Here is a 13,000-nt window from a genome sequence, read left to right as displayed (position 1 = left end):
CAGATTAAGGGTTGCCATACCTAGGTCCTGCTGGTGAGCTTGCCTTGGGCAACTGATTGGCCACTGTGAGTATCAGATTTTGGTCTAGATGGCTCACTGGTATGCTCCAGCAGAGCTCTTCTTAAGTTCTTATGTTCTTACCTGAAGGCTGAGAAAGGGTGTCCAGACTAGCTCAAAACAATGTGAGCCCAGTGGAGGAGAAAGCCACTTGCGCCCAGGGGCAGGGCAAGCCACCCATAGGGGCAGGGCCTCTGGAGTCTGCCTGCCTTCTCCCACTCAGTCGCCCTACAGCTGGGGTGGAGGCAGCTGGCGGACAGTTTGGCCAGCGCAGAGCCTGAAATGCGCCCAAGCCACCGCAGCTCTCCTAGGAAAGATGCATGGCTCAGGTGAGCTGCAGGCCCTGCAGTGAGTGCTGCCCAGCATTTTGTCACCCCCCCTCAGTGGTGACACCCGGGGCAGGCGACCCATCACACCCCCTTTCCTCTGCCCCTGCCTGAGCCACCTTGAAAACGGGATCTGGCTTTTTGAACAGGAAGTGTTTGCCCTTTGAGCTCCTAATCTGAAGTCTTATAGTAGCCTTAGTCCTTCAAACAGAGGCCAACTTACCAAATAAAGGTAAAGGGACCCCTGACCGTTAGGTCCAGTCACGGATGACTCTGGGTTTGCTGTGCTCATCTCGCTTTACTGGCCAAGGGAGCCGGGTCATGTGGCCAGCATGACTAAGCCACTTCTGGAGAACCAGAGCAGCGCATGGAAACGCTGTTTACCTTCCCACAAGAGTGGTACCTATTTATCTACTTGCACCTTGACGTGCTTTCGAACTGCTAGGTTGGCAGGAGCTGGGACAGAGCAACGGGAGCTCACCCCGTTGCAGGGATTCGAACCACCGACCTTCTGATTGGCAAGCCCTAGGCTCTGTGGTTTAACCCACAGCGCTACCCGTGTTTCTTTTACCTACCAAATAGAAGACTGTAAAAGTGCAGCATGCAGCATGTAAAAGTGCGCCATGCTCTTTCCTCAACATTTGTGAGCTTCTTTGGTGGTTGAGATGCTCCGGAAACACTGAGGATCTAAAATCTAATATTCCTTGGAACATAGAATCATAGAGTTGGAAGGAACCTTGAGAGTCATCTAGTCCAACTCCCTGCAATGCAGAATCTCAACATGCGGTCTCCCATCCTCTTTGAAACCATAGCAGCTGCTGCTTAGCTTTCAAATGTGCTAACTGCCTTATACTGAATCAGGTTCCAGACAAGTGCCTCTTTTATCCCTACCTGGAGGTGCCAAATATTGAACCTGGGACCTTCAGCATGTGAAGGTGATGTTCTACCATCGAGCTATGACCCCTTCACTAGTGGGTCACCAGTTTGTTGTGCAGGCTCTTCTGTCCTGAGTAAATCCAATATTCCACTCATTGTCTTCTTCCTGGCCTGATGAATGCACAGCAAATGTTCCAGTCACAAGTGCAGAGCAAAATCTCAGACATGCCGTAATAAAGAGCTATTTATATGATATGCATCTCCATGTATGTGTCAGAGCACTAAATTAGGGGGAAAGGAACAAGTTAATATTTATTTTACCAATTTGGAGGTGGGAGAGGCGAAGGAGGCGTACAGCAAAGATGCTTGAGAGAGGGGGTGATGAACCAATTTTAGATTTAATGAGGAGAGCATAAACCTGGAACATGATAAAACAGAATAACCCTCAGCAGCGGAACGGCTGATGCCGCAGTTCCTCTGTGTTCTGCCCAATTTATTAAAAAATTTAATACTGTTGTCAGGGACTGGGTAGAGGAGGAGGAGTGGTGGAGACTGCCTCCACATCCTGACCCTTCCAGGGAGGAGGAAGAGGAAGACAGTATAGATTTACAACAGTGGTTTGTGGAAGGTCTCAGCTCAGAGGCAGATGGAGGGGAAAGTTGGGAAATAATGGGAGAGAAGGAGCAGGCAGAGCCAGAGCAGCAGCTGGCTGACACATTGTCACTAGAAAGCATTCCAGACCAGAAAGCATCTCCCAGAACCTGGCAAGCCTTAAAAGTAGGAGAGCAAAGAGCTCAAAGACAGAGGGCAGTACCCATAGAGAAGATGATGATGATGAATGAGGAAGTGAAAGAGACGTGGGTGGCGATTCACTCGGGACAATGCCATTATCCAAGAGGCTGGGTTTTATAGCCTCTCTCTGTAAAGTCTGAAATAAAAAAAGGATTGTAAGAAACTTCTCCTTGTCTTTATACCTTCTTGGGCAACCAGCTGGAAGCCACTGACACCATCCTGACAACTGTATTTAATTTTCTGTAGTCTCCCTAGGGCCCCTAAAGTGGTCCACTCAATTATATAATGATCTCATCGTGCAATATTTCTTTATGTTCTAATAGCTTGCACTCAGGGGAGCGGGGTAAGCCTCGCAAGGAAAGTGTTGCAGGCTTCTGAGCTTCAGCATTATTGGAATTTGGGAGAAAAGAGGCAGTAGGAAAGTTCCTGTGAGATGTAGAGATGGGGCTGGGGTAGGAGGGCAGGGTGCCACCCAGCTGTCTTAGGGACTCCCCTCTGGATTTGTGTGCAGTTTACTCCTTAGCCTTTTCTTCTCCTATAGATGTCTGGAAAGGCAGCGGGAGTTTAGGATCAGAGGTTTCCTTCTCCTTGATTGGCCACCTTCCCAGGTTGATGGACCCCATCTGCCCCTCACTTGACTCTATCACATGTACAGAAACCACCTTCTTGACTGTTGGACCCACTCTTGGTCTCGATTACTCAATTGTGCTAGAGCCTGTCTTTTGCATGCAAGGGAAGTCCTTAACTTACCAAGGGTTTTGAGACCCAGCAGTCACCTGGTTTAGCTGGCCTGTTGAAGCCATTTCCTGGGGTGTGGCTGCTGTCCCATGCTTACAGCTTCTAGGAGCCAAAGATGAGAGTTGAGTGAAGGGTGGGGACCAAAGGGGGCCAAACTACTCCAGAAGAAGCACAATGTGTCCCCCATCTAATAATAATAATAATTTAAAACTTATACCCCACCCATCTGGCCACTCTGGGCAGCTCTCAATCGAATATTACAAACACAATAAAACATCAAACATTTAAAGCCTCCCTAAACAAGGCTGCCTTCAGATGTTTTCTAAAAGTCAGATAGTTGTTTATTTCCTTGACATCAGATGGGAGGGCGTTCCACAGGGCGGGCGCCAATACCAAGAAGGCCCTCTGCCTGGTTCCCTGTAACCTCACTTCTCGCAGGGAGGGAACAACCAGAAGGCCTTTGGAGCTGGACCTCAGTGTCCGAACTGAATGATGCAGGTGGAGACGCTCCATCAGGTATACCGGGCCGAGGCCATTTAGGGCTTTAAAGGTCAGCACCAACACTTTGAATTGTGCTCAGAAACATACTGGGAGCCAATGAAGGTCTTTCAGGACCGGTGTTATGTGGTCCTGGCGGCCACTCCCATTCACTAGTCTAGCTGTTGCATTTTGGATTAGTTGTAGTTTCCAGGTCAACTTCAAAGGTAGCCCCACATAGAGCGCATTGTAGTAGTCCAAGTGGGAGATAACTAGAGCAAGCACCACTCTGGCGGGCAGGTAAGGTCTCAGCCTGTGTACCAGATGGAACAAGTAGACAGCTGCCCTGGACACAGAATTAACCTGCGCCTTCATGGACAACTGTGAGTCCAAAATGATTCCCAGGCTGTGCACCCGGTCCTTCAGGGGCACAGTTAACCTATTCAGGACCAGGGAGTCCTCCACACCTGCCCGCCTCCTGTCCTCCGAAAACAGTACTTTTGTCTTGTCAGGATTCAACCTGACATCCATCCTCCAACTGCTCCCCTAACACCCCTCACAGACAACAGTGCATTACTGTAATGGTTCTAGGGATTGCTCGTGCGTAAGCCGGTGCAAACACCTGGCTGCGTTGCCTGAGTGAACCTTTTCTGTCTGGACAGCCACTCTCCCGTGGCTGTCTCAATCGCTGGCAGAATCCGTCAGTGGGCGTTTCTTAAACTTCTTCCAGCAAAGAAGCTCTTTGACGCCTAGTCTCCTCCTACTCTCTCTGCGCAAAAGCCTTCTGCGCAAGGAGGGCGTAGGCAGCGGAGGACCTCTACTCTCCCCGCTGGTCCCCGGCAAGGAGTCATGGGACCGCCTCGCCGCTTCCCCCATCTGCCCCCCTTCTCCACTGGTGCTACGCTGATTCTCTTTCCCAGAAGATGGGCTGCCTCTCCCACTCCTGGGACGCTCTCTGGAATCCCTCTGGATTTTGCTCTCTCCCTCCGGCACTGATGGCAGTTCCCTGACAAATACAAAAAAGAAAGTATATTTCTACATATATTTGTGATTTGTCCCTGTACTTTCCACTCAGAATTGGCAACCAGCTCCCAACTTTCTTTGCTGCAGATTGTATTGGCAGCCAATCATTTGTGATCTGGCCCATTGCTTTTTAACAGACAGGACTGCACTTAGGGAAGCAGGCTAGATCAACCAATGGGTCTGAGTTGTCAGTAAAAAACGTCTAGAGACCAGGGCAGTGAAGAGTTGTGCAATAGCTCCCTATTCATTACTATGGTCATCAAATGATCCCTTCCATACAATATGGAATCTGGACTTTTTGAATCTCTCTTTTGTTGTGTGTCAACCAGACACTGTCTATACAGTATTTTTGTCGCCTGTTGATGATCTTTCTTTTCACACCAAGTTTCTTAAGTGAAATACTTTCTCCTATCCTATATCTGCATTGGATTTGTAACGGTGTTTACATATGAAATTGGTTTTAATTGTTGCTGGTTTTTTGTGCATATGGGATTGGTTTTATTAGTTGTTCTTTTGACTGTGAAATCGCACGAGTTATTTTATGGGAAGCGATTCAGAAATGGAATTAAAATAAATAAGGATTACAACGGTAAGAATCACACTTATCTGCATTTTAGCAGGGCACACTCCTCCCCTCCAAGGCAAAAACGGACAGCAGAGTGAGAGCGATTTACCAGGGATATGTAATGGAAATTTAAAATATTAGGAAATAAAGACAGATTGAGTGTATGAAATCCCTGAGCACCGGAAATCCTCCAGCTTCAGATATTTCACAGTGTAAATCAACCTTTGCAGGAGAGTCTAAAAATTGCTTTAAATATAGAGAGCAAAAATATTCATGAAATTAAGGGTGATACCAGTTGCTTTGACTTTTCTGCCCTACTTGTGTAAATACAGGACACACAGCTCTGATAGCTTCAGCATTAGAAGGAAGGAGGATCACTGAGTAAAGAAACAGAGTGAGACATAAGCACTTTGAGAAGGAACAAATCCATGCAAACTTGCTCTGTGATTTCGTTCAAGACGTTCATTATCACCCAAAACAATCCGATGGTGGCAAACAACAACAATAATAATGACAAATGCCGATTGCAATCCATACTTTCCCCAGATCTCCTTCTCCTTACACACTAAACTGTTCAGTGAGTCACAACAACATCATTTGCTTCAGAAGACATTCTGCCCCCAAAAAGTAAAAATAAAAAATGGCTAATTATGTTTGTAATCATTCCTGACTCCACTGCTGTGACTCAGCTCTAGCAAGCATCATCTGTGGTTCATTGAGAGTTTAATGCCCCCAAACACTGTCTATTTCTTCCTCCTGGCACAGAAAGTATTGTATGTTTCAGTGCCTTTGAGATTCTGATTGTCAAATTTCTTCCTTTGTTTTAAAAGTTCAAAACAACCTTGATTAAATCCCTTTACTTTTTATACACACACAAACACACACAGCAAAATGCATGTTTTAAAAAATCATTGTAAGTATACTATACACAATATTTTACTACATAGAAAAAACTATTGTCCATATTTATGCTATATTTATACTTATATATTTGAATTCAAGAAGCAGTTTGCCTTTATCTTTAGAATTCTATCCTTCTCCACTGGGTAGATTAATCAACTAAAAATTCAGTTTTTATCAGCAGAATGTCAGCTTTACACAGTGCAACTATCATTTAAAAGCAGGCTTGATTTTGGCTTTCTTTGTTGCTGCGTTTCTGGTATGCTACTGAACGAGGGTGTTATTAAATGGTAACTATGTAAAAAAAAAAAGATTGCTAGGTATCGTTTATTAAGCTATTATCATACAGTTTCTTCAGCATCTCAGTATGTCCCATGTAGTACGTTTTTGGTTGCATAGATTTATTTAAATGGATTGGTTAGTGGGAAGATAATTCATCAGCTGAGGTTGCAATCGGATGCACATTTTCCTGGAAGTAAGTTCCATTTAACACATTGGGGACTGCAGTGTATATCAGAATTTTTATCACTTCACAGCTCTGTTTTCTATCGGTATGTGCATGCCTCTATTTCTACGATACAGCCATGCCGTTAATGTTCCTCCTTCTTCTTTCTTTCAGACAGCAGCTCAGGCGGTTTTATTTATGTGCATGAATACCGCTGGGATCTTCATTAGCTACTTATCAGACCGAGCCCAACGCCAAGCCTTCTTAGAGACCCGGAGATGTGTAGAAGCTCGGTTGAGGCTGGAAACCGAAAACCAGAGGCAGGTAGGGTAATGGAAGAAATGAAGTTGTGAAATGCAGCCGTGTCAAACTGTTGCAACAAAACCAAACGCATGAATTGTACATTAAAGAATGAGGTCAATATCCAGCTGAAGCCCCATCTGCACTACAAATTGAAAATGGTCTTATTCCACTTCAAACGGTAATAATAATAATAATAATAATAATAATAATAATAATAATAATAATTTTTTATTTATATCCCGCCCTCCCCAGCCAAGATCAGGCTCAGGGCGGCTAGCAACCAATAATAAAAACAAGGTGATTAAAATACAATTTAAAGATTAAGATACAACATTAAAACAATTAGAGAGCAATCTCTTCATAGGACGAGAAAGGAAAAAGATAGAGCAGGAGGGAATCAAACTGATTCTGAGCAAAGGCCAGGCGGAACAGCTCTGTTTTACAGGCCCTGCAGAAAGAGATCAGATCCCGCAGGGCCCTGGTCTCATGAGACAGAGCGTTCCACCAGGCCGGAGCCAGTGTTGAGAAGGCCCTGGCTCTGGTTGAGGCTAATCTATCTTCCTTAGGGCCCGGGACCTCTAGGGTGTTGCTATATATGGACCTTAAGGTCCTCCGTGGGGCATACCAGGAGAGGCAGTCCCGTAGGTGCGAGGGTCCTAGGCCGTGAAGGGCTTTAAAGGTCAAAACCAGCACCTTAAATCTGTACTCCACTGGGAGCCAGTGCAGCTGGAAAAGCACTGGGTGAATATGCTCCCATGGCAGAGACCCTGTGAGGAGCCTCGCTGCAGCATTCTGCACCCACTGGAGTTTCTGGGACAGCTCCAAGGGCAGCCCAACATAGAGCAAATTACAGTAGTCAAGCCTGGAGGTGACCATTGCATGGATTACTGTGGCCAGGTTGGACCGGGAAAGGTAAGGGACCAACTGCTTGAGTCGACGAAGGTGGAAAAATGTCACCTTGGCTGTTGTTGTAACCTGCGCCTCTATGGAAAGGGAGGCGTCAAGGATTACACCCAAACTCTTAACAGAGTCATGGCTTCCTGGAAAGAGAATCCCAGAGACTAGTTTGTTAAGGATGCTGAGAGTTGTTCGGAGACGATCCCAACCATTCATCTTGCAGAGTTACAGTTCTCAGAATCAGTCAATCCCTTTTCTCCTTGTGGTGATTTGCAGGTCTAGCCTATCACTCCTGATTTCTCAGGAATGTTCTCATTCCCTCTCCAGCAATTCTCACATCTTCTGTAGGCTATATAATCAAGCCGTCCCTAAGTGGAAAAGATTGGAAGTGCAGGCAAATAAAAAATTGCTTATCCATATTTATCAAGACCTCGCATCTCTCCTTTTTAATCAGGAGCCAGCAATGGGAGCAAGCTTTAAATCAAAAGTTTGTTTCAACTCATCTAAACAAAGTCACCAAGAATATGAAAAGTATGTTGCCTGTGTGGGAGGATAAGGAGCCAGTCAGAGGCAAAACGCTCAACAATTTGCAAGCTACAGATTGTAACAGTGTTTATAGCCCACGTTTGCCAAAGTGTTATTTTGCATGGAGAACTCAAGGATTTGACTTGGTCCACATCTTAAAGTGTGCCAACCTGATTTGCATTCCTTAGACTAATACCCTAGATCTGAGCATAGGTACCCTTACATTTCTGCACTTTTCCAGATTTTGTGATACAGTTCTTAGCTCAAGAAGTGGAGCAGAATGGAGCAGATTATTACATCTGAAGGCAGCCCTGTTTAGGGAAGTTTTTAATATTTTAATGCTGTATTGTTTTTAACACTCAATTGGGAGCCACCCAGAGTGGCTGGGGAAACTCAGCCAGATGGGCGGGGTATAAATAATAATAAATTACTGTTGTTGTTGTTGTTGTTGTTAAAATGCATATTTTTGTTAAAATACATACATACTTTTTTAAGTACATCAACAAAAACGCAAACTAATTGCAATAAACTAATAACATTGCAATAAGTTAAAGACAGCACATGGTTGTACATTGTCACTGAAGCTATTATTCCAGATCACAAAAGACTCCCATCTCTCCATAAAAATTTTGAGTTTATTTACATGTGTAAATATAGTAGGTTAGTTTGATCATGGTCATAATGGGCCAGATCTTTCCAATCCATTCAAACTCAGTAGGAACGTGCATTTTGGAAGAAAGTGCATACAAAAAAAGCACATTTTTAATGTATGACAATGAATATTTTGTGAAGGAACAGTGGAAATAATTTGAATTTTCTTGCATGTGGGGGGGGGGAATCACAAGTTGATACTTGAAACAGGATGAAATGAACTTACGAGTGCCACATGAAAAATAGACTGATCCATCCATCCATCCATAGATAAAGCCCCCTCCCCTTTCCCAAAAGACCCCAATCTGTGGAGGAATCTGAGATGATCTCCTACAGCCACTGCTCTAGGTGAAATGGTTTCAAAATGGGGAAAATAAAGGAGTTGGCTGCACTAAATTAAGTAAGAAGTGATATCGTTTTTGCTGTTGTTTTCTCCAGAATCCTTTGTAATTAATGTAGGAGTCTGATACCTCCTGAGTTGATTATTCTATTCTTTTAATGAAGAATCCTGAAGGAAAATGGATTCTTGAGAAGATAGGTAATCTCTTCTGAGCATTCTTTTATATGTTTGACAGCTGCCACAACTAGTCATTGAACGGAAGACTTCTAGGTGCTGGAATATGAGACATGTCACTTGGAGCTAAAATGCAGGGCCATATAAAGCTATTTATATTCTGCCAGTCAGGCACAGAGCAGGAAGTTTAACTTCACCCTCTCCTCAGAGATAATTGAGTCTATACTTTTCTAGGCAAAGTTTGCTGAGATGAACAAAATGGATCTTGACAGATAAAGTCCTTCATGTGTGAAGTGGTTCTCTCTCTCTGGAGTCAAAAGTGATGTGTGCATAGGTTCATAAACCAGAAGGCAAGTGTCTATAGCAGAGGGCATGAAATGGATTTTGCACTTCAGAGGTGTAAGAGAGGAAAGCTGGTAAAAATCACTGGTCACACATATTTGCTTATTATGATCTTTCCTTAAGGAGCTCAACTTCAGAGGAAGTTCATACTTTGGTGATACTTTATTATAGACTTTGTGCTTTGCGTTTGTGTGTTTGTGGACTAATTTGGTTTGATTATACACTGGTATCTCCAACCTTCTGATTGGAGATGAAGTATTGTTCTGAGAAAAAGAAAAAGAATAAAATTTGAAGTATTTTGTCAGAGAGAAAAATGAAATGAAATGAAACCCAAATTAACATACAACAATTGGATATGATGTAATTATCAGATATGATAATACACAGGCATATACAGTCATACCTTGGAAGTCTAACACCATGCGACTCAAACATTTTCGATCCCAAATGCCACAAACCCGGAAGTGAGTGTTCCAGTTTGCGAACGTTCTTTGGAAGCTGAACGTCCGATGGGGCTTCCGTGGGTTCTAATTGGCTGCAGGAGCTTCCTGCAACCAATTGGAATCTGCACCCTGGTTTTCAAATGTTTTGGAAGTAGAATGGACTTCCGGAGCGGATTCCGTTCGACTTCCAAGGTATGACTGTACAGTGGTACCTCGGGTTAAGAAATTAATGTTCTGGAGGTCCGTTCTTAACCTGAAACTGTTCTTAACCTGAAACTGTTCTTAACCTGAAGCACCACTTTCACTAATGGGTTAGCAGAGTCTGTAACCTGAAGCGTCTGTACCACTGTATAGATATGTGATGGATAATTACTGAACATGAAATCTTATATGATACATTATAATCGGGGCTTTTTTTCCAGCCGGAACTCAGTTCCATCACTTCTCTGGTGGGTTTGGCCACCTCTCAGGTGGTCGCCATTGTTGGCTGGGGTTCCACTTGGAACTGCTGTTACACCTCCAGACACAATTTAAAGTGTTCACATTAGTGTTTAAGGACCTAAGACTGAGTGTTTTGGAGGTGGCCCCAAGAGGGTTAGCTGTTGCGGTTTGCTGTCATTGTTTCACCATGAAGGAAACATGCCAAGGACCTCTTGAGAGCCAGTGTGGTGTAGTGGTTAAGAGCGGTAGACTCGTAATCTGGGGAACCAGGTTCGCATCTCCGCTCCTCCACATGCAGCTGCTGGGTGACCTTGGGCCAGTCACACTTCTCTGAAGTCTCTCAGCCCCACTCACCTCACAGAGTGTTTTTTGTGGGGGAGGAAGGGAAAGGAGAAAGTTAGCTGCTTTGAGACTCCTTCGGGCAGTGATAAAGCGGGATATCAAATCCAGACTCTTCTTCTTCTTCTCCTGTACCTGCCTCTCCAATCTCCTGTTGTTGTTGTTGTTTCAGGAACGTCTGGTTCTGTCTGTGTTACCTCGATTTGTAGTCCTAGAAATGATTAATGACATGACCAACGTGGAAGACGAGCATCTTCAACACCAGTTCCACAAGATCTATATTCACCGCTATGAAAATGTCAGGTGAGAGCATGCATTCCAATTTTCTCTCTTTCTCTTAACAATCTGTTCCTCTGCTGAATGTCAGCTGGGGGCTTTTGCGTGGAGTCTTTTGATCACTTCATTCATCACGGGTTTGAAATGTTGGGAGATGTTGCTTTTTCTCTCCCCACGCCCTTTTAGCAGACAAACATTTCACAGTAGCGTTTTTTTTCTCCCTTAATTCATCAAAGCTCCTTGGCGACTGCTCTTTCACCGCAGTATTTCTGAGTCGGCTTGCTCGAGTGCATGCAAACAGGGCGTAGGATTTTCCATCCAACACACACACACACACACACACACACACACACACACACACACAATGCTCCAGCTTCTCACCGCAATCCACCGAGACCACCATCTCAAGCGTACTGACTTTTGAAGAACATCCCATTGGAATTAATGGGACTTTCTTCCATGTAAACATGATTAGGATTAGAGTGTAATCTTTCTGATACAGGCAGCATCTGTCGTGCTGCATAGGCAGTTCAAACAACCACCTAGGGTAGCATTATTCATGACGTGGGGGGAAAACCAATCTATTCCTTCCTGGCCAGTGTCCGTGAAAGAAAGGCAGCCAACATCCAAAGGGAAAAGAACAATCTTCTTGAATGAGGACCCAAAAATATCATTAGGCAGAGGGAGCCACCTGAGTTCGGCTGCAGAGGAAGGAGGCCAGGAAGAAGCAGTGGGGTGTTGTGTACCTTGAAAGATGGGGGATGAATATGATCCAGTTTGCATTTAAAGGCAAATGACTTAATTTGCATTTCCCAAAACAATATGCAAATCAAAATGCAAGAGTCAGGGTACTGAAAACCCAACAATGGTCCAAGTGTTCTGGGTGATGTCTCTCAACTAGAGCTTGCCTTGTCTCAACTGCTGATATTGATATTGATATTGATATTGATACATTGTCCATCATAGCATAGCATCTTCTTGTTTTCATTCATTAAAAGCATATGGGCTGGATCATACATACGTCCAGTAGAATGACCCTCAACTCAAAGCATGAAGTGCCCCCATTGGCGGTGATGCCCTGACATCAATACATAGTCTCTGTTGGGTCGTTCACACACTAAATCACAGCTTGCACTTCCAGCAAATGGAGTGATGAATATACATGTGTGAGCCAGACCTTCAGCTTCATTGGAATATGCTTTGAAGGAGAAACACTTATGAGAATAAGAGCCCAACAACATCTGGAGAGCCATTGGTTCCCCAACCCTGTCATGGACACTTCTCATGGTTTTGAAGACATTGTTGAATTTCTATTTATCTAATGGAGGTTCCACCTAAAATGGAAGGTGGACTGTGGCATGTTTTTTTCTGCAAAGTATTACTGTCACCGTTGTTACCTATAACTCAGGAGTCCTGATTTTCTTTCTCTTCTCCATTTGGTGTCCAGCATTCTTTTTGCAGATGTGAAAGGGTTCACCAACCTCTCCACAACACTATCAGCCCAGGAACTAGTCCGAATGCTGAATGAACTCTTTGCCAGATTTGATCGCCTAGCACATGTGAGTCAAGAGGTTTATTTGTTTCATTTAGCACGCAAGACTCAAGCTGCCTGTTCATTTTCGGCGCTTCAAAAACCCTGTGTGGTGCTGTGAAGGGTGGAAATTTGTTGTGTTAGATGAAGAAGAAGAAGAGTTTGGATTTGATATCCCGCCTTTCACTCCCCTTCAGGAGTCTCAAAGCGGCTAACATTCTCCTTGCCCTTCCTCCCCCACAACAAACACTCTGTGAGGTGAGTGGGGCTGAGAGACTTCACAGAAGTGTGACTGGCCCAAGGTCACCCAGCAGCTGCATGTGGAGGAGCGGAGACACGAACCCGGTTTCCCAGATTACGTGACTACCGCTCTTAACCACTACACCACACTGGCCCAAATCTGATTTGTGACCCACCATGCTGCATGCAGTCTACCTGCCCTGAATTGTGGCTTGGTAGGAGCTTCACAACATGCCTGTCATTGTAGTCCCAGGTAAGCAAAACTTATTATGTCCCTGGAGGGCCATGGCTGGTAGATT

General features: G+C 44.5%; 1 protein-coding gene across 2 annotated transcripts in view; it reads left to right on the top strand.

The window, feature by feature from the left end:
- Positions 1-13,000, top strand: part of ADCY8 (adenylate cyclase 8) — a 136,750-nt gene that overhangs the window by 41,309 nt on the left and 82,441 nt on the right. For both annotated transcript variants that reach the window (XM_082235493.1, XM_082235492.1), the window contains exons 2-4: positions 6,374-6,523; positions 10,827-10,957; positions 12,378-12,489. In XM_082235493.1, the coding sequence (XP_082091619.1) occupies positions 6,374-6,523; positions 10,827-10,957; positions 12,378-12,489 (393 nt within the window). The remainder of the gene's footprint in view (positions 1-6,373; positions 6,524-10,826; positions 10,958-12,377; positions 12,490-13,000) is intronic.

The sequence above is a fragment of the Podarcis vaucheri genome (genome assembly GCF_965113315.1).
Source record: "Podarcis vaucheri genome assembly, chromosome: 8".
NCBI classification, from domain to species: Eukaryota; Metazoa; Chordata; class Lepidosauria; order Squamata; family Lacertidae; genus Podarcis; species Podarcis vaucheri.
Note: the sequence above shows the minus strand (reverse complement) of the source record. Positions and strands in the feature narration are given on the sequence as shown.